The following is a 26,536-nucleotide window of genomic DNA, read 5'->3' on the forward strand; positions in this document are numbered from 1 at the left end:
ACAAAAACTAAAAGTTCTACCCCCAAAACCTTAATATACTGTTAGTCTTCTGAGCAAAAAAAAAAAAAAAAAAAAAAAGACGGAAACCTACTTCTAGAATAAAGTCCAATTGCACATAGCTTTTGGGGAGACCATCACTGATACCCCATTGTCCAAGAATAGATAACTTTATAGTGTAATTTATGCTTTTTCCAAAGCTAACTAAAAGCGTTCTGTTTCAAAAAGGCCTGACTAGTTTATAAATAAAGGAGCACACTTAATTGTGAATATTGATTCTTCCTTCCTTGAATAAAAGGAACAACCTTATTGTCTGGTATTTGGTTTTTATCAATTTTAATTTTAAGAAAAATCTGCTTAGTAAATCAAACTATATCTCTTATCTCAAATTTGCTTTAACACAGTTGTGTTTAGTGACACCATCTTTGAAGAAGAAAAGCAAGATCCCATCAAAGTAAACACTGGGCTCTGCACTAGGTGTGGTGTATATTCTTGATTCTGACGTTAAGGTTTTTCCACAAAAGAAACCTTGGAGATAACACGTGAAGTGATAGTGGGGTTTTTGTTTGCTTAGTTTCAGTTTGTCCATTTTAATAAAATGTGGACCTACTTTCTCAAGGGTGGATTACATGTTTCAAAGTGTCCTCTGGTATCAAATAAGACTTCATGACTGAGAGAGGTCACAGCAGTGTTGTTGCTACGGAAGAGTGTTCCTATCTCACCAGTGATGCTTCTGGTTCCCAGGGAAGGAAAGTACAACCACGCAGCCTGCTTTGGTCTCCAGCCTGGCTGCCTCCTTCCTGATGGAAGCCGCATGATGTCGGTGGCCGCCCTCGTGGTGAACTTCTCGCAGCCAACAGCGGGCCGTCCCTCTCTCCTGAGGCACGATGAGGTGCGGACTTACTTCCATGAATTTGGACATGTCATGCATCAGATTTGTGCACAGGTGAGAGATTTTTTTTTTTTTATCATAAACCTACCAATTGTTTTTCCGGCTTTTTATTTTTTCTACTGCTGTTAGGTTCCTCCCCTTAACATGTTTTTTCGGAAGCTGAACATGCTCAGGAATCTCATAGGCCAGGCGCCTGGGTGGCTCAGTCGGTTAAGTGTCTGCCTTTGGCTCAGGTCATGATCTCAGGGTCCTGGGATCGAGCCCCTTGTCGGGCTCCCTGCTCAGCGAGGAGCCTGCTTCTCCCTCTCCCTCTGCCTGCCGCTCCCCCTGCTTGTGCTCTCTCTCACTCTGTCAAATAAATAAATAAAAATCTTAAAAAAAAAAAAAATCTCCTAGGCCTTCTGTAAAAAAATTTTTCTTACTGTATCCTCTTATATAGCATATCTTTTACTCAGAGGTTAATCCACAGATGAAGGATCTTCATTGAATACCACCCTGTGGAAAAAGATGATTATCATTAAGGCATACAGATAGTCTGTTTTTTCCTTTTTATTCTTTTCTTCTCCGTAGGAGTTTAGTGTAAGTTTCACAGATAAACTGTGCTGTTACCTCTCTCTTCCGCTTGTTTAGTTGAGTGGTTTTCAACTGTCCCAGACTCTACTTCTTTTTTAATAATAAATATGTTGAAACACCTCCCATGACTAGCCTCAAATTAAAATCGTAGGTAACATAGTATAACCATGTGGAGAATTTGCCAAAAAGGGCGTGTGCGTGTGTGCAGTGGATTGCAACTGATTTCTCCACTTCTGAAAAGGAAAAGTACCTTTTTTCTCAACTTCTTAATACAGTTCAGTAAATGAGGCCCATAATATTCGAGGATAAACCATATGAACTTGTTAATATTTAGCTGTTATCTGACATAAGAAAACATCAAGTTAGTAGTTCAACCTAACAGTTTGGAAAACTGATATTAACAGAAATGGAGGAACAGTTTTCCAAATTTGAAATCTCTATACATCTCTAAAGGCAAACTTCTTAATAAGAAGCATTTTTTTTTTAAAGATTTTATTTATTTGACAGAGACACAGTGAGAGAGGGAACACAAGCAGGGGGAGTGGGGGAGGGAGAAGCAGGCTTCCCACGGAGCAGGGAGCCCGATGCGAGGCTCGATCCCAGGACCCCGGGATCATGACCTGAGCCAAAGGCAGACCCTTAACAACTGAGCCACCCAGGTACCCCAATAAGAAGCCTTTTATTAGAATAGTTTTCAATTTACAGAAAAGATGCAAAGATAGTACAAAAATTGCCCACATGCCCCTTACCCTGTTTCCTCTACTGTTAACATCTAGTATTATTATAATAGATTTGTCACAACCAAGAAGCCAATATTCCTACAGTACTCCTAACAAGACTCAGCACTTTATTTGGATTTTACTCATTTTTCCCTAACAGCCTTTCTCCATACAGAGAATTTTTTTTAGTTGATATAATGTCCTCACTGAATTATGTTTTCCAAATAGTGATGCCTGGACATGACTCTGTAGTAAGACATGATGAAGTCTTCATTGTGAATAACCCTGAATCCAGCAGCAAAAACTACAGGCTGATAAATGTGGTTTGTGTTGTCAACTCAGGCCCTAGACTGGTATTGCCAACTGTCTTGGTTCAGGTTGCTGTAGCAGAATATCATAGCCTGGGTGGCTTAGAAGCAACAGAAATTTATTTCTCAGCCAGTTCTGGAGGCTGCAAGTCCAGGATCAAGGTGCTGGCAGATTTCTTATCTGGTAAGAACCTGCTTTCTGGTTCAGAGATGGAGCCTTCTCACTGTCGTTACCTAGTGGAAGGGTGGGGGAGCTCCTTGGGTTCTCTCTTGTAAGGACACTACTAATTCCATTCATGGAGGCTCTACCTTCATGACCTCGTTACTCCCAAAGGTCTCATCTCCTATTATCACATTGGGGATTAGGTTTCACCATAGGAATTGGGGGGAACAGAGACATTCCATATTGGTCTATAGCACCAGTGGTGACATGATTTTCCAAAATGGTGAACATTTCTTGGGAAACTTATGAAAAAGCAGTCTTGCTTTGACTTACATAGGTCATCTATACATCTATACTTACATATAGATCCCAATAGTTAAGTGTCCCGGAAATTGGGGCGCCTGGGTGGCTCAGTCAGTTAAGCATCTGCCTTTGGCTCAGGTCATGGTCCCAGGGTCCTGGGATTGAGCCCCACATCGGGTTCTCTTCTCAGTGGGGAGCCTGCTTCTCCCTCTCCCCCTGCCTGCTGCTCTGCCTACCTGTGATCTCTCTCTGTCAAATAAATAAATAAAGTCTTAAAAAAAAAAAAGAGAGTCCTGAAAATTAAAAGTTGGTACAAAATACTTTACAGAAATATGTGGAGTTAGTTTAAACCCGGGCTCACTTAATTATAGAATTTTCACTTATGTGAATGTCCAGTAGGACATAAGAATGGTGTGCAGCATATGGGACATTTTTTTTTTTTTGGTCCTGACATGTGCAGTTCAGTCCGGGACATCTAGCATCCCTGGACCTCAGAATATCCCCTAATCATCGTAATAACCAAAAATGTACCCACTCAATTCCAAAATATTACTGTCACTATTATTAAAAATCTGTTTAGTGGGGCACATGGGTGGCTCAGTCGTTAAGCGTCTGCCTTCGGCTCAGGTCATGATCCCAGGGTCCTGGCACCGAGCCCCGCGTCGGGCTCCCTGCTCCATGGGAAGCCTGCTTCTCCCTCTCCCACTCCCCCTGCTTGTGTTCCCTCTCTCTTAAAAAAAAAAAAAAAAAAAATCTGTTTAGTTCTTTCAAACATCTCTACATTCTGGTGTTTCCATGTTTATTAAAAAAAAGGGGGGGGGAATAAGATATGAATCTATTCAGATACAGAAGTCCTCATACACTGATAGAGCCATTTTTATCCTGTTTTTAATCTAAGGAAATCTTCCAGAATAACCTAAATTTTCTTTCTTACATAGTTTTAAAGTACTTTCACAGCTATAGGGTTCCTGAAATATTTATTTTCAATCAGTGTCCATTCTATGGCTGTTCCTTTTTTTTTTTTTTTTTTTATTGGTCAGAGAGAGAGAGAGAGAGAGAGCAAGCGCGCACAAGCAGGGGGAGTGGCAGGGAGAGGGAGAAACAGGCTCCCCACTGAGCAGGGAGCCCGATGCGGACTTGCTCCCAGGACCCTGAGATCATGACCTGAACCGAAGTCAGACGCTTAACCATCTGAGCCATGCAGGCACCCCAGCTGTTTCCTTTATTTAGGATAAGTCTAGTTTCCATTTTTCTAAAATGTTTTTATGAGTAATTTAGAAAAGTCAAATACCTTTTTAAATTTTAGACTTTTGGAATATTACTTAGATTATCCAAGATCCAGTTATATATTTGTACATACATAAACTGTAGCCTGTTTTTAGAATAGTGGATCTTTTTTGAATATGAGGATTCTATGAAAATCTGATTTAAGCTGTGGATACCTCTTCTAGGAAAATGTACGTACACCTCATACGCTCAGATTTTTTTTTTAAGTTTCTTCTTCTTCATCGTCTTCTCTTTCTCCTTTTTTTTTAAGATTTTATTTATTTATTTGAGAGAGAGAGAGTGAGAAAGAGCATGAGAGGGGAGAGGCTCAGAGGGAGAAGCAGACTCCCCACTGAGCGGGGAGCCCTATGTGGGACTCGATCCCGGGACTCCAGGATCATGACCTGAGCCGAAGGCAGTTGCTTAACCAGTTGAGCTACCCAGGCACCCTACACTCAGATTTTTACATGGGATTCCAAAGCGCTCACAGATTCCTTGAAGCCCAGACCATAATGAATTCCAAGTTAAGAACTCCTGGGTTATAGCAGTTTCCTCCTTATTTGTATATTGATTATCAGCTAATGATTTCATAAGAAAGTAACTTGGTGTCTTGATCACATTTATTAAAATAATAGTGATTCTCGGATCAGGTTTTCAGTGCTCTTCATGTGTGTTCTTGTTTTCAGACACAGTCCTCTTCGAACCTGAGTACCATATGCTTACCCTGTGCTCATAATGCATTTCTCTACCACTCTGTTATTCTCATGATCTTTTATGTTATTTTTGATCCTTTGAGATAGCCACTTTTAGTGCTGGGAAATAATGTTGCTGGTATTATGTCATTTTACAGCTCTTTGACTCGGGACTGAAATATATAAACTATATGGAAATATATTTACATGATCAGTATATATACTGAAATACTGATGACAGTATTTTGGTGATGATAGTGTTGGTATATGGTGTCTCTGTCTTGAAACAGTGGACTATATTCAATTCTTAGAGTTTGCCTAACTTCCTTCATGAACACAGAATGTGTCATTTAGTTAAATAGTATGTAGTACAGTCCTTTGATTGGTCATCTGCTCCTGAGATTATCTTTGAAAAATCTTTTTGTCTATTAATTCTTTCAAATATACTGTAATGTTTTAAGAATTTTTAAAGATATAAACATTGAATTACTATGTTGTATACCTGAAACTAATATAATATTGTATGTCCACTACAGCTCAATTGAAAAAAATTTTTTAAAAAGAACTTTCAATCGTATATGGAACCAATAATCAATACTTTTGTCTCAAAAGTAATAGGCACAGAACCACTTTTTTGCAGCTTTATAATAATTTCAAAACCTCTTGTATTGACCTAAATTGGGTGGTAGTGAATAAAGAGCATAATAGCTTCTGTGGTTAGTAGTACTTCTGACTTCTTTGAGAAATACATAGTGAATTAAAAATTTGCCATACAGGGGCGCCTGGGTGGCTAGTCGGTTAAGTGTCTGACTCTTGATTTCGAATCAGGTGATGATCTAAAGGTTGTTTCATCAAGCCCCACATCAGGCTTCACACTGGGCAAGGAGTCTGCTTAAGATTCTCTCTCTCTATTTCTCTAGTTAAAAAAAAAATTGCCATACACATCCACTAGATTGATTTTAAGATATGGCAGCTCAGTGTTTGGGTTCCCCACTTTGGCATTGTGCAAGTGTGATGACCAGAAGAGCTCGTTGGAGCTTGTCGTAGTAATATTTAAATGTGACTGCCAGAACATCCAGTTTTCAGACATGTAGGTGCACTAGTTCAATATGTGTACTATTTCATCATTCAGCAGATGAGTTTCACTTGTATTTTCTTGTGTTAATACTATGGGGCATATAATTTTGAAGATAGCAATCAAGAGGTGGCATCTCTAGTATCTGTTCCTGTTTCTTGACTTCATTGTGGTTTGAGCTCTCAGTAATCACTGGCCTTTTGAACTTAGCTAGAAAAGAAAAGTAATGCTTCTTAACAGTTTCCATAATGATGTCTGTGTTGGTGTGCACATTAGAAATAGTGAGTTGTAGACTGTTAAAAGATCATTATTTTAAAGCAACACAGGGGCACCTGGTTGGCGCGGTTGGTTAGACAGCCGACTCTTGGTTTCAGCTCAGATAATGATGTCATGGTTGTGAGATCGAACCCCACATCAGGCTCCGCTCACAGTGGAGTCTGCTTGAGGTTCTCTCCCACTCCTGCGTGTATATGCGCACGCTCTTGCTCTCTCTCTCTCTCTGTCTCCCAAAAAATGTATAATAAATATGTCTTAAAGCAACACAGAATCACAGTAAAGCCTTAGTAATTAAAAGTGAAAAGGATGCAAGGGCAGAAGAACTTCAAATTATGTAGTTCCAAATAATGTATTAATTTGGTCGGAAGACTAATAGAGAGCTTCTTGTCTTGTAAATAAACCCTGTGGTACAGGGGTCAGGAAGGCACCCTCAGTTTAGGATAAGAACACTGCTTTAGGGGCGCCTGGGTGGCTCAGTTGGTTGAGTGTCCAACTCTTGGTTTCGTCTCAGGTCTTGATCCCTGGGTTGTAGGATCAGATCCCCATGTGGGACTCCACACTGGACAAGGAGTCTGCTTGGGATTCTCTCCCTCTGCCCCTCCTCCAGCTTGTAAACGCTCTGTCTCTCTCTCATAAGTAAATCTTAAAAAAAGAAACAAAAAAACACTATTAAAAATCATCCATGTACTTGTGGGCCTGACTATGTGACTTTTAGTAAGTTATTATGCCTTCTTGAGCCATCTCATTTTTTTCATTCATAAATGAGGACAGCAATTCTCATACCTACTTCCCTGTGTGCCTGCAAGATTTAATAATGTGTGAAAGGTACTTGGGAAAGCATTAAGTGCCATACATATTTGAAGTGTTCTTCTAAATATATTTATACATAACTCAACCCTTTGGGGATCAACACATAGCACACGAGTCATAATTTAAGAGGAGGAAAAAAGTTGCCACGAGGCAAGGTACTGTCACCTCCTGTTTAAGAAATTCACAAATGCCTACCCTCAGTAGAGTTTTGGGTAAAGATCTGTGGAAGGTGATTAGAAACCATCTGGTTTAGGGGCGCTTGGGTGGCATAGTGGTTAAGCCTCCGACTCTTGGTTTCGGCTCAGGTCGTGATCTCAGGGTCCTGACAAGGATCCTGTCTCAGGCTCTGTACTCATCATGGAGTCTGCTTGGGATTCTCTCTCTGCCCCTCCCATTCATGTACACTCTTCTGCTCTCTCTCTCTTAAATAAAATTATAAAAAAAAATAAACCATCAGGTTTGTGTTTGTTTTTCTGTTGTTTTAATGTTTATTGCCTATTTGGAAATTTGATTCCCGAAGCTAGAGCAGAATAAGCAGTTTCGAGTATTGTGAATGGTGGGAAATGAGTTGAAAAAAATGTGGGTTTGTTTTATCTTCAGTATTAATACTGAAAATAGATCCTTGGAGGAAGCCAAGGACAAGCATGATCAGACCAGCCAAGACCATACCTGGTTAGGTAAACTGGGCAGGCTGAGAAGGATAATAGCAGCCAAGATTTAGTGGGCACTGACCATGTGCCAGATGCTGTAATCGGTGTGTTACGTTCATTAATTAATTTTATCCTCACAGTATTTCCTGAAGTAGATTTACCAACCTACTTCTCTTATTAAACTCTTATTCCCCCCCATTTCCAGATGGGGAGAACTGAGACTCAAGAGGGTTCAATGGTTCGCCCACGATCTGATGGTCACGCTCTTCACCACTCTGTTGCCTGTAACCACTTTTGTGCTCTCAGTCCCACGCCCTAGAGACAGCACTGTGTCATGTGGTCAGAATTTGATCTCCCAAGTATGTATTCCTGTTGGATGGACTTTTTTCTCCTTAGCCCCTTAAATGACATTCCCTCTAAATCAACCGCACGTAAGCATGTGTGGAATGAATGAGTTTATCTAGTTCCACATCTCCCTCTGTGTAAGGTGACCTTTCAGTTTTAGTCCTCAAGTACAGTAAACACTTACCAACAACCTCATTGCCTCTGCTCCCTACCCCCAGCCCTGCACAGTTAGAAGTGTTAGAAGTGATTTCTTTCAGGATCTCTTTTTTGTTACTTTATTTATTTGTGTGTTTATTTCCATACACACACACACACACACACACACACACACACACACACGTACACATGTGCTTGATGTCAGCTCAGGTCATGATCTCTCAGAGCCTCAGGCTCCATGCTGGGCGTGGAGCCTACTTAAGATTCTCTCTCCCTTTCCTTCTGCCCCTCCCCACTACCACCCCCGCCCCTACTTGCACGTGCGAGCTCGCTCTCGCTCTCTCTCTCTCTCTCTCTCTCTCTCTCTCTCAAAAAAAAAAAAGAAAAAGAAGAACAGTATTTAAGACCTCTGCAGATTGTCTTTTAAATCATGGTGGTGATACTGATCTGCTGAACTATGGGGCTGCTGTGAAGATTAATAAGCAAGTTAACGAAGTATTATTCAGGGTCTCTTTATTACTCTTACTTCCATTGATGTGTAGGTGTATGTGAAGTTAAAAGTATGAATTTTAACTCTCTATTTGTGGCAAAGTCTGGGAGACAGTGGCACTTTTATTTTTTTAATGTTTTGTTACATAAACATCTGCAGCATCCCCGGGTTTAGGGGTAAATCAGACATGTCAGGATATGGAATGACTGCTAGGAAATCAGTAGGGGATCACCTCAGACAGCCAGAGTCCATTCTCCTGGGGCCTCTGAACCGCAGGACACTTACTGATTTCAGCAACTGCTTTTTCTTTGAGTTGGGATTTGGTATCATGAATATAAAACTTTAGTTGTGGGACGCCTGGGTGGCTCAGTCGGTTAAGTGTCTGCCTTCGACTCAGATCATGATCCCAGGATTCTGGGATCGAGCCCCGCATCGGGCTCCCTGCTCCGCGGGAAGCCTGCTTCTCCCTCTCCCACTCCCCCTGCTTGTGTTCCCTCTCACACTGTGTCTCCCTCTGTCAAATAAATAAAATCTTTAAAAAACAACAACAAAAAAACTTTAGTTGCAGCCCCTAAAAGCATTCAGTCACTTAATTAGAACAATAGTCCTTTACGACTTTGGTCTTTAAATACACCAAAAGCTCACATGACTTTTGAGCTCTAGTTTATATAATTTTGCTCCGGTTCCTGCTGTGTTGTCTGAATGAGAAGTTAATCTCTATAGCATCAAGTGATCTGTTGTAAAAATCTGTAATAGTGTATATTTTAAGCATCCTGTTGTCTGTTTAAAAAAGTAATAATGAAAAATCTCATCATTTTAGACAACTTTCTGCCTCTCAAGAAATTATAACCAAACAGAAATCTGAGTTTACATTGTTTTCTAGGCTTTTATTGTCAAAACATTTCTTGCAGCAATAATGCTCTTGAACTTTTTGAAGTATCACCTGCAAAGTGATTTGTTAATCAGATTACTTTTATTTCACAATGCTCTGCTTTATCTGGGAAGTGTATTAACATCAATAGTTACTATAGCCTATAAGCTACTATATATCCAACACCTTCAAATTGTTCTTACTGAAAACTATATAAGGACTTTTTAGGGTTCTTCGGAACCTACAGTTTAAAACGAGGGAGTGGTGTTTGCTGGCTGGTCAACAGTGAGTAATCATTCAGAAGTCATGCTGTTTTGAGTGTCAGACCCCCAGCGGGCTACTAGATCCTAAGACTTGTTCAGGGTTTCTTTGTAGACTTATACAGTGGCTGACTGTGGAGTCCTTTCTTTTCAGAATTTAGTTGTTTGCTGGAAATTGAGCTTTTGCGTTTCCCCATAGGTTCTTTGTCCTCCTCATCTGAAAAATATTTAAATCATACTGCTCAAAGGGCACACAGAGAAAACAGCGTGACTGACTTTCGGGAAATTAGTAAGCAGTAGGGTTATTTTTAGGTTTTACTCTTTGCAAACATTTCCTTTTGTTCTTTAGAAGACATTGTTGATCTGTTCATTCATTTGCTGTGCTCTCTCCCCCACCACCCAATGGCTCTGGACAGAATAAGCCCTCTCTTCTCTACTCTGAATGACATAACTGCGTTAATTTTTATTTTATTCAATTTTAGCTCATGAATTATTCATTTGTTCATGTTTTTCTAGGTTCTGAAATACCACCGTCGCCTCCAAACACACACACACACACACACACACACACACACACACACACACACACACACACGCATTTTGTTATTTGGGGTTGATTTGCACCCTCATTTGCAAATGCTGATTGAAAAATATTCACACAAGCAGAATATACAAAATAGGTATTTTTGTCAAAATAATTGTATAGTGGTCGCTGATGGTGTGATTTATTCGCCTGTATTTGCTCTGTTAGTACTTATTTAAAAACTGTAATCTTTAGAAAGTCATACAGTTAGTGTAACAGAATCCCAGGAACAGGGTAGGTGGTTACCAAGGCTGACCCTACACGCAGCCTCAGGTTTGGTGCTTGAAACATCTTCCAGTGTAGAGAGGAAGTAGGATTTCTAAGGAAGCACAACTGAAACCTCAGTTTTGCTCTTCTTATGAAAGCAAGTTTGATATAAGACTTTTCTACTTTAAACAACGTCCAGGAGGATTTAGCCACTTTGTAACATCCTAATTTAACCTTTTATGTTTTTCATCTTTCTTATAAGATAGAGAGGCATTATAGCATTTGTGGTTAAAACCGTGGGTTTCAAATCCTCATTCTCCTGTTCATGTCAGTATGTTTCAATTTCCTTATCTCAAAACAGAGATTACAATATGTACTTCATACAATCATTTTGGAATTTGAATCAGATAATCCATGTAAAGGGCCCAGCCTAATGCTTTACCTGGTAAAGTCTCAATAGATGTCGATTATGATTATTGTATCAGGTTGTTTTATCTAAGTGTAGGATGTTTGTTATTTTAGAAGATTATATACCAGAAAGAGGCAAAGTATTCAGTTTTCTGGAACCTTTGCCTCTTTCCTAGAAGAACTTTTTATTGGGATGTCCTCAAACACAGGTGGCCCAATTCCAATGCCTAGTGAATTTCATTCCCTTTGGCCCTTCAGTATTTGCAGCTCTTCATACCTAGAATCACCGCAATTATAATAGGAAGTCAAGCAAAACAGTTTTTTGCATAAAGAGAGGAAGGCAGAATGTGGAATGGCGTTGACATCTGTGCTTCTGCCCTGGGCCAAAAGCAGAATCGTTCTTTGCTGCTGATTCGGCATCCCATCTGCTGCCTCCTCCGGTGCTTCGGCCCTTCCTTTCCCTTCCCTGCAGAGCCCCAGGGATGATGAAGTCAGGGAGGGGTTGGGGTGTCACACATCTGTGAGGGAAACAGGACAGAGGTTCAGGGAAAGACAACACAACGATAACACCATTCTGCAGATGACCCAGTTGGTTTAATGCTAAATCTCCTCTGCCCGTGTCAATTTTACAGAAGTTCTGTGGCTGGTGTGCAGGTTAGAAAACATCAGGCTCCTCTAGTGAATTCCCCTCTTTCTGATCAAGAGCTTTTCTGACATCTGAGTCAACAATTTACTAAACTTCACTTTAAAAAAAAAAAAAAAAAACTTTCTTTTTTTTAACTCTTAGCCCACACCCTCAGAATAAGCCCTTTATTTTTACAAGGGATGCTTTAACTTCTGAGCATATCCTTTATTTGTCCAGGAAACGCATTTCACTCACCCCCCTTGCTGGCTCATCCACAACTCTAACTCCCACTGAAGTGGCTTCTTGTGTTAAGATAACCTCTTCTACCCTGTGAGGTACAACCAGGCTTTCCACAGCACAGTTATCTCAGAATCATTTAAAGTTTAGAACACAAAACATAACACACATGCGAAGGATATCTGCCTGCAGTGTTGTCATTTAACTCGTTGATTTTGATTGAAACTTGAATAGTTAAATAATAGTGATGAGTGCCCCAGAAAGGCATGTATTGAATAAACAAAAGGAAGCAAACAGAAAAGAAAAGTAGGGAGAAATTGTCTTAAATCTATTCATTTTTAATGGAAAAAATTTTTTTAATATTTTTACTTCCAAAGCTTAAGGCTCGTTTTAACTCAGACCGATTTTTGTTTTCAGTTATGTTTCCTGATGATTGTTCCAAGTTTGTCTATGATTCAAAAGAATGAAATATTAATTTAACATAGAGTACTTGGTGGTTATTTTTCAGGCTGCTTGGCTACTGCATTTGCTTTCATTTAAATTTGAAGTTATCCTAACCCTTTATTCAAAGAGGCAGTTGACTCTGATTCTGACTTAAGTTTTAGAGTCTTTTTTTTTTTTAATATTTAAGTAAACTCTGTACCCTCTGTGGGGCTCAAACTCATGACCCCAAAATCAAGAGTCGCATGCTCTACCAACTGAGCCAGCCAGGTGCCCAAGTTTTAGAGAGTCTTAATTATGATTCATCACATAGGTAGTTTTCATTCAGTGCTTTAAAAAAAAAAAGAAAACACTTCTATGTTTACTTTCTAGACTGATTTTGCACGATTTAGTGGAACAAATGTGGAAACTGACTTTGTAGAGGTGCCATCCCAAATGCTTGAAAATTGGGTATGGGACATGGATTCCCTCCGAAGATTGTCAAAACATTATAAAGATGGAAGCCCTATTATGGATGATCTGCTTGAAAAACTTGTTGCTTCCAGACTGGTCAACACAGGTATGACTTGTAATTTTAGAAAAGGAAAATACATTAGAATTGCTATCTCCTTTTAAATCTTAAATGAGATACCTTGCTCCCATTTTGTAGTATGTGCTACAGGCATCAGTTCTTGAAATCTTTGATCTTGTGATATTAGAACACATAGTTCTCTCTTCTCCAAAACATGCCCAAACATTCTTATGTTATTAGGTCTTCTGACCTTACGCCAGATTGTTTTGAGCAAAGTTGACCAGTCTCTCCATACGGACGCATCGCTGGACGCTGCAAGTGAATATGCCAAATACTGCACCGAGGTTTTAGGTGTTGCTGCTACTCCAGGTTTGTAAATACCGAGACTTGAATTCATTTTTCTGTCAGGCGCAGGGTAAACACCTACCAGCCCTGCCAGGGAAGGGAGAGTTGGTCAGGCAGCTTACCTCATGTAATTTGTTTCTGATTCCTGTAATCAGGCCATGACTCTCAGATAAGCTTACCATGTCCATATGAGTTATCCTATCCAAATGTGCTTAAAGGAGAGGTGGGTCCCACTTTGCCCCATTTTCGTGTAATCAGGCATGAGCAATTGGCCTCCACCCCAGAGCAGAGAAAGCCATTCACATTTGGCAGTACCCACCTGGCTCCTCCCTCCGTGTATAGACAACTGACTTCCCAGTGATTTCACTAAGAAACTGGCAGAAGGGGCAATTTTAGAGAGAAGCACAAGCTTCTGCCATGTTTCTGTGTTTGGTTCTGAGATCGGTTAAGGTAGTTTAGCACTTTCTAACCCAATATTTATGTTATTCATGTGGGTGGGTAGGTGCTCACACGTGTGTGTTCACATTTATAGTTATATATATTTTTTAAGCCAACATGTAGTTGTTCATGTATACATAGTTTGGTACGGTGACTTTTTTCACCACCGAGGTCGTTATTTAAATGGGTCCATCACATTTATAGTGGTACCGAAGATCAGAAGAGTTAATTGAGTCAATCCAGGCTCCTCACTTCCTTTTGTGATCTGTTTAGAGTAGACCATAGAACAACTTTGTGCCTGAGGCTACTTTGACAAAAAAAATCCTTTTTTAAAAGTAGCCCTAGAGGTAGATTGCGTTGGTAAAACCTTTTTAGCTTTTTAAATAAAGAGTTATTTTTCAGTAATTATGAACCTAAAATAAGTGCCATTCTGACACATTTTAGATATAAAGAGGTATGATGCAGAGTAGGCTTACGATCAAAGTATCTGTAAGACACATGTGTCTAAGGTATAAGAAAGGACTGAGTAGTTCTGAAACACTGAGCTATCTGATGGGTGTGGACAAAGCCTCTGAAACTATTGTTAGGCATTCCAGAGCTTAGGGCCGAAACCATCTCCGAGGTTGAGTCATCATAGCAGAGAAGTTTGTAAACATCTTGGCCAAGGGCACAGGTAAACCCAGGGAGTACTACAGGTGAGATCCTGCTTGTCTCTTCTCCCCAGGGTCTGGACTCCCCATAGGGGAACCTTAGCCAGCTGATAACCTGATTATTAACATTGGCCATCACATTGATTGAAATGTATCTTTCTTTAAAGGCACAAATATGCCAGCCACTTTTGGACATTTGGCAGGGGGATATGATGGCCAATATTATGGATATCTTTGGAGTGAAGTGTTTTCCATGGACATGTTTTACAGCTGTTTTAAAAAAGAAGGGATAATGAATCCAGAGGTATTGTATTTTCTTTTCTCCTTTTGTTGATTTCAATTGCTCCCTCCCCTTTAATTCCTAGTGTAAAATATTTATTACACCTAGATTTTAGAGCAAGAGATTTGGTAACAGCTTTTAACTTTTAAGTCTTGCTTCTTTTCATATCATACATCAAGTTGTAGTGTACAAGTGACTAACTCTAATTCTGTTAAGTTTAAAAAAAAAAACCTACTGCATTTTCTTGCTTATTAACATTCCAATATATTGCATAATTAAAATTCAAAGCTTTGTTTATGCATTTGAGCATTTATAGCAGCTAGTTTTGACATGTGCCGTACAATATTTTAGTTTTATAAGAGGTTGGGAAAGAAAGCTAAACTCCTTCCTTATAGAAATGGTCTGCGTATGTTGCGATATTCTCTACACAGATTCTTTATACATTTTCTGTGGGAGGTACCCTTCCTCTGTGGCTGGCATACCCCACCTACTACGTAGTTTGTAACCCAAATTCCTCTAAGTAATTTAAGCTGCTTCATTAACCTGAGCCATTCCTTTCTGTGTACAGTGAATTGGCTGCCAGGTGGCTACCAGCCAAACCTTCCTGAGTTACAGTCCCCCAGTCTCCGCTCTTGTTGAAGACTCAGCTGTCAGATTATTTCTAGGGCTGATGCATTTTCCAGTGTGTTTTTTATTCTGTTTGATTCAGAAATTAGAAGAACAAATTATCAAAATCAGGCTCTTTGTGCTTCTTTTAGCCAACTGATTTGTTCCCCCAAACTTTATGTTTCTGGATTGCATAGTGCCTCACACATATACTGAAATACATTGCTGTAATTTAGATCACCATCCCCCCAACCTCCCCCACCCACCCCAGAAAAAACCACTCCCAGGGCACCTACATTCTACACTAGCCTTTCCAATCACACCATCTTCTATCCCACCCTACCCAGGCTCTTAGGTCACTGTATGCTTCCTTCCCTTCCCCGGCCAACCTATTGCCTTGGTCAACCACTGACTGTGCTCATAAATATCTTGACTTCTGCATGACCTTCAGCCAAGTGCCCAGCCCTGGATTCCTCCACCATCTCACTTAGATATGGTGCCCTTGGGATTCAGAGCTTTCTGGAGAAGATGGTGTGAGTCCATTAACATGCCCTGCTACAAAGTCATGCTATCTGACCTGTCTGGACACGCAGTGTTACTCTGCTGTCCTGTCCACCTCCTTTATTGAGTTCCCCTGAGTCTCTCACTACCTCTCTCCTCTCCACTAAGAAAAGTAAGGCCATCAAGACTGAGTACTTCATCTTTTTTTCTCCTCGTATACTTCACTACTTCTTCCCTTCTGCTCAGGGATGTCTCTCATACCAAGCCTTACTGGTTTGCCATCTTGGGGAAAACACTGGGGTTATTGCTACTGACTTTGACAACCCTATTGCTACTACTCAACTGTTCTTCCTTCTACAGCCTAATTTCTCGCTGTAAGAAACAGTCTTGGCAAACCTCTTTTATCTGGCTTTTGCCTCCACCAACTGAACTGGAAAGTTACTTTCTCTCCAGAGTTACCACTGATGACCCAGTCGCCAACTTCCAAAGGCCCTCACCTACCATTTTTTTCTTTTTCTTTTATTTCCTCCTTCTTGTTATTCCTCTCCTTGTTCACAGCCCTCAGCTTAGCCATCCAATCCCTTCCTTACTTCTCAGAACTCTGTGTCAGCCAGATGTGTGTGTTCCTGTAGCTCTTTGCACCTTCACAAATTGTTCGTTCTCTTTCTTCCACCTAAAATGTGTGCCTTCTCATCTGTGCCGCTTAAAAATTTTACCGTTCTGAAAGGCCCTACTCAAATGGCCACTCACTTCGGAAATCTTCCAAATCATTCCAACCCAAAGTGGCCTTTCCATTTTTTGAAGAGCAGAATGGACTTGGGCATGAGGGAGGGGCTCCAACAAGCTTTTTCTTATGTCTGGAATTTTTAATATAACTCTTACACAGAACAGAAAAAAAAAATCAGGTTATAGAATATTTTATACCATAGAATGTAAGTTTTTATTTTAAAATGTATGTTTAGAAAAAGAGTACATCAAAATGTCCATTCTTAGCTTCGGGTGATAACTTGATGAGTGATTATTAAATATTTTCCTATGCTTTTTGTGGAGAATTTCCTTATTTTTGCATAGAGCACGTATTAGTGCAGAAATCAGAAATCAATGATTAAAGAGACACAAGGTCTAGTTATATAAAGGTACAATTATGACCTGTTACTGGCTCTTACTAGTTGGTGAGGCTTCCTGGCATAAGTGCTCCGGTACCTTTTTCAATTAGGCTTCCTCACTCACCTCCTCTGTGCTTCCACTCACGCGGCCACATCTCCAGTACCCTTCACCGTGACCTCTTCTCTTCCATCGGTCAACAGAACAGCCAAAGTACTGATCCCAGTGGACCCCAAGGAACTTGCAATTCCAGCAGACTCAATCCCTGCCACTATGCTTCCATGTACTTCCTCTTATTCTCAAGTTTCACAGCTTGGCAGGCAGCCAGACTACTTTTAATTTAGACCAGGGACCTGGGTTGAACTTGGAGAAAGCAAAATTCCCAACAACTTGGAATTGTTGCTTTGTAATGTTAAAAACAGTTTTCAGTTTTACTATAATTCTGGATTTGACATTGCTATATATTATTCATTTTACGCCGTGAAGCTAGCTTTAATCCCTTCCTTTTTGTTTTCCTGTCAAATACTCTGGGATATCATGTCATTTCTTGCTCCCCTGCTGTCACAACAGTAGTGAATCTGGCTCCAGTGACAAGGGGAATCCCTGTGCACCTCACCCTCACACTCTTCCTTGCAGTGGCAGATACTAGAACAGCTTTTTAAATAGCCGTTTTGTTCCCTCCTACAGTGCACTGTTTGTTTGGTTTTGCTTGCTTTAATTTTTTTTTTTTTGCAAATGTTTGCTTTAAAGTAATACCTTATTTACAAAATTCAAATACCCATTTATTAAAAGTTAGTACTTTGAGACAGTAATCCCATTCTACAAAAACATCAGTCATTATTACAGGTTTGTTGTGATGAAGAGAAAGAATTTTTTTTGTTTATTTATTTATTTATTTATTTTTAGTAATCTCTGCACCCAACTTTGGACTTGAACTCACAACCCCAAGATCAAGAGTTGCGTGCTCCTCCAACTGAGACAGCCAGGTGCCCTGAGAGACTTTTCATAGTATAAGGAAATACTGAATTTGATCTGAAGTCATGGGTACCACAGCAATCACAGTGTATCTGTAGACTATGTTGTCTCAAGGCCCTCACCCTCCTGAGTGTGTTTTATGTTTTTTTTCCTTATCATTGAATTCTGCTATATTTTCTAGAATTACAAAGTTTTCAGTAGAAAGGGACCAGTTATTATTGCCCAGCACAGTGAGTTAAAAAGATTGTTTCCCAAAGCCATTATAAAAATTCTGTAATAATAAGGATAAATAATAAACTCTAGAAACTTTCAGTAATAAACCACAATAAAAGCAAGCAAACAAATAAAAGGACACCTTGAAAGGAAGGAGAATTAGACTGTCTTAGCTTTCTTAATAAGCATCACAATTGAGTACATATTGGTGCCACTGTAGTATATAAGGTTGACACCTTTTTTTTTTAATTGAAGTATAGTTGACACATAATGACATGTTAGTTTCACCTAGTAAGTGTTTGAATCATTTTGAGAAGATAGTGGTGTGGCCCTTCAAGGAATCAGAGCCTGCTGTTCTTAGTCCCCAGACTCCACAGAGGCTGGAGACTGAAAGATGGCGGACTGTTGACATTATTGGTCCTGGTCATTGATATCAACAAAAGAATATCTCCAGGCCTTCTCTCTGTAACCTCTTACCATCCTGCAAAGCTCAAGATCTGCTCTGAGAAACATTCCAGATCTTAGCAATCCTAACTAGAAAGTGCCCTACTCACTGGGAAAACCATAATAAGGAGGATCAAATATAAAGCTTTTTGTTGTTGTTGTTAAGGTAATCTATACCCCCAGTGTGAGGCTCGAACTCACAACCCCAAAATCAAAAGTCAGATGCTCTACCATCTGAGCCAGCCAGGCACCCCAAACCTATATATAGTCTTCTTAATACCAAATGTAGCAATAGGATATTTTATGGTACGATGGTTTCGTTCTGTTTTGAGGGCTTCTATCGAAGTATTAGAATTGGCCACTTACCTATAATAGCCAGAAGTTTGCTACCTCTGGTTTTATTTGTGATTTTCTCTTTTCTTCATTATAAATAGATAGACCATTCTAACTATTTAATTAGTTTGTTAAATATATTCTAAAATCTATGTTTCTAGTAGAATATGTCTCATTATCAGACATATCTTTTCCTTCTCCAACTCATCTCTTAAATAACTACAGAAGGGAGCTGCTGGGGAATAACACTTTTCCAGCAAGCTGTAGGGGCTCTTTGAAGATAACTTTAAGGTCGCCAAATGTAGTTTCAAAATACAGCAGCTAATCATAGGGTTGAAAAAAATGGGGGCATTTTAACTAGGACCATTTCTTTTTATAAGGCAACTTCATTGTGGGAAAATTTCTTAAGAGGTAATAGACATTGTGGATTCAAAGACAATTATATTATTAAGCTAGAATTATCTTTCACCTCTTTTGCGTTTAGAAATATTGCTAACCTTTGTTTTTCCGTCAATGAAGAAGAAATGTATTTTATTCTGTAATGCCATAAGGAAGTAGCTAGATCTTTACTTGCAGTAACAGACACAGAAACATGGCGAATTTGGGGTTAACATACAAAAAAGTTACCTGACAGAGAATGTGTAATATAAAGCTAAGTATTCCAGTGCCTTTCAATCAATTCTGGTCCCGGCTCCTGCTATAATGTGTTGCTAAGGGAGAATATGAAATTTCCTCTCCTGCAGGTCCTTCCAAATGGATTAACTTCTGCTTCAGCTCTCCTGATAAGCACCCCAAAGCTGATTTTTCTTACACTTCAGCCTTTTCTAACAGACTTAGATTTTGCCTGATTTAGGGATAAAGGAAGGAAATGGGATTGATTTCCAGCTTACTTCTTGCATATTTACAAGGCCAGATCTTATAAGTCTTGAATCCCAACCAACTAGAAGCAGTTTTTCTTCCTCTGTGTTCTTACAGCCCTTCTCTGTATTTCTCTTTGAACCCTAATAATCTACATTGTTAATTGTCTATTCCTTTATCTCACATCCTAGATCATAAGACCCTTGTAATAGCTGTTTTATTCACTTTTGTGTGTCCTCTGCTTCAAAACTGTTATATTTAATTATGGTCGTTCTATACTACTGCCCAGCCTGCTTTTTTTTTTTCCCCCTCATCTCCCTCCCCATAAATAAAGATCTGTCCTTCTACCCTCACAAATTGAAACTTTGCTTAAGGTTTCCAGAAGGCCTCTTCTAATGAAGCAAAGATTCCTACCCACTGTCCTCGTTTCCATCTCCCTGACTACCAGCACCAGTCTCTGATTCTCTTCCTTTTTCTGTGTTGTTGTCCAAGGTGTTCCTTTTCCACCCACGATCTCCCAACTGTCACAGAAAACAAAGGGTGTGCTGTTGGGAAGGAGTTCACCCATGGGCTGTGGAAGGAAAGGTTTCAAAGTCCACCTTTAAAGCTGCCCAGTGAGCTTGTTGGATGCCTGATTGTCATCACCTGTGTTCTTTGCCCTGATGTCTGTTCCTCAGAGTAGGAAGGAGACAACTCTGGCTCTGCTCCCCAGAGTCAGTCACAACAGGAAGGAGGGAGGGTTGGAAGGCAGTGGAAGTTGGCATGTGCTGCCTCACAGATGCCAGAGATAGCAAGAGACCCAGGTTATTGGCTCTTTACATATTCTCATTACTGATAGATGATGGCATCCTTCCTTCAGGTCATTATATTGTTCTTAAAATATTACCTCAAGGGGTGCCTGGGTGGCTCAGTCAGTTGAGCATCCAACTCTTGATTTCAGCTCCTGTCATGATCTTGGGGTCACGGGATTAAGCCCCGGGTTGGACTCCCTGCTCAGTGGGGAGTCTGCTTCTCTCCTTCTCCCTCTGCCTCTACCCCCCCCCACTCGTGCTCTCTCTTTTTCTGAAATAGATGAATAAATCTTTTAAAATAATAAATAAATAAATAAAATATTACCTCAAATAAAGGGTACATATTCTTAGATCAAATGAGTGCCTTGTCTCTCCTACTTAATATTCCTACTGAATTAGGGAGTCTATTTCTTCTTAATAATGGAGATGAAGTCTCTTGTGATTTTTTTTAGCTTTATTAGGAGACAGAACTAATTTTAAGGAGATGCCAAGCCAGGAATGCATCCGTGTCCCTGCTCTGTACATGAGACACTGAACGTAGGGCCAGTGAGAGAGGGGCGGAAATGAGAGGAGAGATGGATGACCACTGAGGGTTACTGAGTGCCCCTGGATGCCATGTGTTACACTAGGGAGTGGGCAGTGTACTGAAATCATCTCTAATTCCCCATCGACTAAGTGAGGGAGGCATATTCCTTCTTGACAGGTAAGGAAACCAAGGCCCATGGTCACAGAGCCGAGGGTGAAGCCAAGATTCGAATTTGGCCCTGACTCCCAAACTCCTGACCTTGCTTTAGAGAACATCATGTTAGAGAGGATTTGCATAGTTGCCAGTAGATACACTCTAATCTTCCAGGATTAAAAACCACACAGGTGACTAATGTGACTTACCTTCATGGAATAGTTAATAGAAGCTCTTACTATCTGCAGATCGTCCTGAAGGATTTTTTTCAGCATGAAAGATCTCCATGGTTGTCTTAGAACTTCTTTTTGCTTTCCTCCCAGTTCAAGGTTCGTTATTATGTAAACAAACTAGAACAACTTAGGGCAAAGACTCCTTCCATCTGTGACATATGTCTCCCAGACGGTGTTCTCTCACCCAGAGAGCCGGTACCTTCCGAAAACACGAAAACTCACTTAACTTTTCTTTTTTTGTTGGTTTGTTTTTTGGTTGGTTTGTTTTGTTTTGTTTTGTTTTATTTTTAAAGAAAAGCAAGATCCTATTACCAAAATGACTCTTCAACTGTTCTCCAAACTTCATTTTGAAGGAAATGAAACTATTAAAAGACCATTGCTCTGTAATTCAGGAAATTGAATCTACTTGTTTGGAGCCGTACTCAGGGCAGGACTGGAGCTGTGCTGAGCCGCGTACCGTGCGTGAGACAGAATAGCACCCAGCTCCACGGTGGCTGGACTGTTTGGAGGAGCCCTGAGCCGCTTCTGCACAGTGCCGGGCAGCTCCCTCAAAGGCCTCTTTTCTTTGCTCCCTAAAACCACAGTCCTCTGTAACAAATGACACTGTTTTGTGAGACATCAGCATTGTGGGAGATTTATTCTTTATCTTAATCTAGATTTTTGTTGACGTTCCTGTAATATTTGTAGAACGAAATAGGTCTTTTTAATAAGTAAAAGAGTCTCAGATCTTGAGCATTAAGAATTCCTGCAGGTAGGGTGCCTGGGTGCCTCAGTTGGTTAAGTGACTGCCTTCGGCTCAGGTCATGACCCTGGAGTCCCAGGATCGAGTCCCACATCGGGCTCCCTGCTCAGCAGGGAGTCTGCTTCTCCCTCCGACCCTCCCCCTCTCATGTGCTCTCTCTCTCTCTCATTCTCTCTCAAATAAATAAATAAATTCTTTTAAAAAAAGAATTTCTGCAGGTAAATATTAATTATGGAGGTTGGATGGTGGGTACATAGGGTTCATGATACTGCTGTCTCTGCTATTAGTATATACTTACATTTTTTTCCATTAAAAAGGATTAAAATATTTTTGTAATTCTGCACATGAATTTAATTCACGTTTTCTAAGTCCTTCCTGTATCCCTACAGTCTTTCTTCCCCAGCCTGCCCAGTCTCCCTGCTGATTCAACACTGTAGGCAAATGTAAGCACATTGGGCAATGAAAGAAGGGGAAGGGAGGGAGACTGTGTTGGGCTCAAGACCCCTGAGCTGCTACTTCTTAGAACAATAAAGTCTCTGGCAGGAGTAGGCATCATTCACATTTTAGGTTCCCTGATTGCTGTCCTAACAGTCATAAATTGCTGCAGACCAAGTAAGAAACTACACATCATTTTTTTCCCCTAAAGAACATTAAATCTAGATCTAAGCCTTCATTACCAGGTTTTCAGGAATTCAAATATCAGTGATTACAGGCCCTACCCTTTTTAAGAAAATTAATCCAAAGTTTATAAATAAAGCAACAAGATTACTACATGCCTTTTCAATGTCAGACTAGAATATTGTCCAACAAGCCCCTCTAAGGATCACTGCATGTTCTAGGCCCTCCACCTGTCCACTGTGGTAGCCACCTGTGGCTGTCAAGCACCTGAAATGTGGCTAGCGCCACTGAAGAATTGAGTGTAAAAGTAAAAAACACACTAGATTTTGATGACCTACAACAAAAAGTAAATCTCAGTAATTTTTATATTGATACATGTTGAGATAATGTAGATATAGTGGTTAAAATATTTTATTTAAAATTTTACCAAGGGTCTTGTTGTTGTTGTTGTTTGTTTTACTTTTTTAAAAAAGCAGGGAGTCTGCTTAAGGATCCTCTCTCCCTCTTCCCCTCCCCCTGCTTGCTCGTGCGCCCTCTCTCTCCCTCTAAAATAAATAAATCTTAAAAAAAAAAAAAACTATTAGTCATATTGATCAAATGATACAATGGATATACATTTCCAAGTGTTACTCTGTGAAGTATTTATTTTATATGTATATTTAGAATTAGGCTTCATGAATTGTCTTGCTTTGCTTCCCCAAAAGATACTGATGAAAAGGAAGTGAAAATATTGAATAGCACTGATTCTGCATTGCCATCGTTTTCTTTCACTTATTTGCTCATGTATTTATGTAAATAAAGGCAGAGTAACTGCAATGTGTTTTAAAATTCCAGACCTCCTCCCCAAAGAGGACTTTGCACAAACGTCCTTATTCCCAGCTCTGGGCCCACAGAAATACCTTACCCTACACCATGGGACCTGTGCTGTTCTCCCACTATCTTTCATAAAGATGAGGGGTTTTCTATAAGCCCCTCATAAAAACATTTGGCCATAGTTGTGCCACTGTTTACAGGTACACAGACCCCCTGTTTGTGGCCTTCTTGAACACTTGCTTTGCTAACCCTTTAAAATAGCATGGGGAGATGGGCTAACAAATAAGAATCTGTTATACATTCCATTTGGCTATTTTTTGTTCATCTGTTTGCTCACTGTTGAGACTCTAAGGAGACAAGACAATAATAAAGAGGAATGTAGAAGACCAGAGTTTGTAAGCTTCAGATCTCATAGCTACCAAAACAAGTAAGTACTACAGAGCTGTAGTCTAGGCAAAAGAGAATATCCAGAGTAAAGTCCCTTTTTCTTCACCCTTACCCCTTTCTCTTTTTGCATCTAGGGATTTGGAAAATTGCTTTAACAATGAATTATTAGGCATGATGTTTTATTTTATTAGGTTGGAATGAAATACAGAAACCTAATCCTGAAACCTGGGGGATCTCTGGACGGCATGGACATGCTCCAGAATTTCTTGAAACGTGAGCCAAACCAGAAAGCGTTCCTAATGAGTAGAGGCCTACACGCTCCTTAAACTGGGGATCTTTGGTAGCAGTCCATGTCTGGAGGAGAAGTTGACATCGCCATGTGTTACTGGCCTGGAAACTGAAGGGAGTTTTACAAATGAAAGTTTAGATTTCTATTGACTGCCTTTTGTTTTTCGCTTTGAAAAATTTTGCAGATGTAAATGGAACTATAAATACCATGACCTAAGCAAACACCCATTAGAAAATAATTGTACTATAAAATTTCATAAAAATGGATTTGATTTCTTTTTATAAAAGTTTCATATGAATGTAATTTGATTTTTTACTATTGTACTCTAGATAATATAATGTAAGAGGGCTAAGAATTTTTAAATTGAATCATATACATTATATAATTTGATCCTTCTTATATCGCAAAGCTTTGTACTTGAGATTTCTGGACTGATAATGAATCATCACATTCCTCTGGTAAATATTTTCTTGGAGCCCTGCATCACCTTTGACCCTCTGTCTCATGGTAAAGTGTGACCTCTTTGCCCACATACCTCAGGGCCAGGGGAATATGCCTCAGTAATGCATTTATCTTTGCATATCAGGTCTTACGATTTCCACCTTTCTGCCACACTTAAATTATGTTCCGACATTGGGGTTTATCTTTTCTAAAGTCCTGTCAGAGAGTACCAAAAAAAGTACGAGTTTTAACTGAACTGTCCTAATGTGTATTGTTTCTGTATCTGGTGTTAGAGGATTTTCGATCTTGATTAGAGGTTCCTTTCCACCTCAGCATATGAAGATTGTTAGTCTTTCGACATATTTGCCAACTAGAGCACTAAAGCAAGTCCAAGGATATGTTTCTTTTCTCATGTTCTGGTAAGTGGTAGGGACTTTGCCTCCTTTATCTCCTTCACGGTGGCAGATAAACATGTCACAAATGGCAGTGTAGTGAAGAGAGCTAGAGCTGATGTCAGGCAGAAAGAGTTCAGAAACTCCAGAAGAGGAGTAAGTTCTGGACAGAAGTGTTTGAGGACGGCTGATCCAAAGTGTTATGTGTTCTTTAACTCAGCCACAGGGAGGAGGCTCTTCGTAGCCTATCTTGTCTGGTGATTTTTATTTTAAGTGAACCTTTGGATCTCTCTTTAACTTTCTTTTTTATGAGTCTAACTTCTACTTCTATGGCAGACCAATAAACTTACAGTACTTACTTTTCCCTAGGAGCCTACTCAATAAGGAAACCAAAACAGGATAATAAAAAAAAAAAAAATTTAATTAAAAAATCCAAACTCTGAATGTACTCTGATGGGTCTTCCAGTTGTTTTCCACTGTGTATCTGAGGTATGACTTTGCTGGTGAGGTACAAAATTAGACAAATGGACTGTGTGTTAAATAAAAACATATATACATATGTTTATTATGCTGCATAATAAAATTATAGACAGTGGGAAAAATTAAGAGCTCAGACAACACAGAAGAAAATTCTAAGATTATTATTGCCAAGCACATGCATTAAACATGCACATGAAATCTTACCCTCCCCCTGAGACAATTGCGTGGCCCTTCTCTCCCCCAAAGTAGTTTTTTTTCTAACTTGTACTTTTCTCATATCTTTTGTTTTTCCCCCAGACTGTTCTGTTTTCCAGTTTCAGACAAAAACTCTCTTCAGCTTTTTCTGTTGCCTTTCTGTGTGTCTCCTTAACAATAACTTTATCACTTTAAATCTTACTTCACATGGAAAAATAATACTTGGTGTGAAAAAGGCTGCACACAATAAAGTTGCATTATTATCCATGACAGTGAGCTCACATTTCTTTCATACTTTAATGTTAAAACTGAAATGCATAAGAAAACAAAAGCTCTATGATGTTCTTTTTATTTAAAGTCCACATCTGGGGCGCCTGGGTGGCTCAGTCGTTAAGCGTCTGCCTTCAGTTCAGGTCATGATCCCAGGGTCCTGGGACTGAGCCCTGCGTCGGGCTCCCTGCTCCGCGGGAAGCCTGCTTCTCCCTCTCCCACTCCCCCTGCTTGTGTTCCCTCTCTTGTTGTGTCTCTCTCTGTCAAATAAATAAATAAAATCTTTAAAAAAATAAAGTCCACATCTGATATTTAAAATCTTCCAAAGCATAGCAGTAAATTCAAATACTTATTCTTTAGCATAATTAAAAACTAAGGACTTATTTTTTAATGTCTTTTTGAATATAGCCATTCATCTATTTTTTCTTTTTTTTTTTTTTTCCAGATCAGAGCATAGAGTTTTGGTAAGGCATTTTGAATGGTGGATAAACTATAAAAATTGTCATTAGCTAACTTACACTTCAGATTTGTGAACTGAGCAATGTATAATAAAGTCTCTCTCTTGATTATTGATCCAGGAGATTTAGGGATGTTTTGGGTA

At 39.7% G+C, this 26,536-nt stretch overlaps 1 protein-coding gene across 2 annotated transcripts in view; it reads left to right on the top strand.

The window, feature by feature from the left end:
* The window catches only part of NLN (neurolysin), a 94,045-nt gene extending 68,110 nt beyond the window's left edge, over positions 1–25,935 (top strand). The window contains exons 9-13 of one of the 2 annotated variants that reach the window (XM_027604624.2): positions 742–943; positions 12,720–12,906; positions 13,099–13,227; positions 14,459–14,595; positions 24,060–25,935. In XM_027604624.2, coding sequence (XP_027460425.1) covers positions 742–943; positions 12,720–12,906; positions 13,099–13,227; positions 14,459–14,595; positions 24,060–24,194 — 790 coding nt within the window. In that variant the 3' untranslated portion in view covers positions 24,195–25,935. The remainder of the gene's footprint in view (positions 1–741; positions 944–12,719; positions 12,907–13,098; positions 13,228–14,458; positions 14,596–24,059) is intronic. The other variant, XM_035727546.1, reaches the window with a different exon arrangement.
* Positions 25,936–26,536: the final 601 nt, after the last annotated feature.

Source organism: Zalophus californianus, chromosome 5 (genome assembly GCF_009762305.2).
Source record: "Zalophus californianus isolate mZalCal1 chromosome 5, mZalCal1.pri.v2, whole genome shotgun sequence".
NCBI lineage: Eukaryota > Metazoa > Chordata > Mammalia > Carnivora > Otariidae > Zalophus > Zalophus californianus.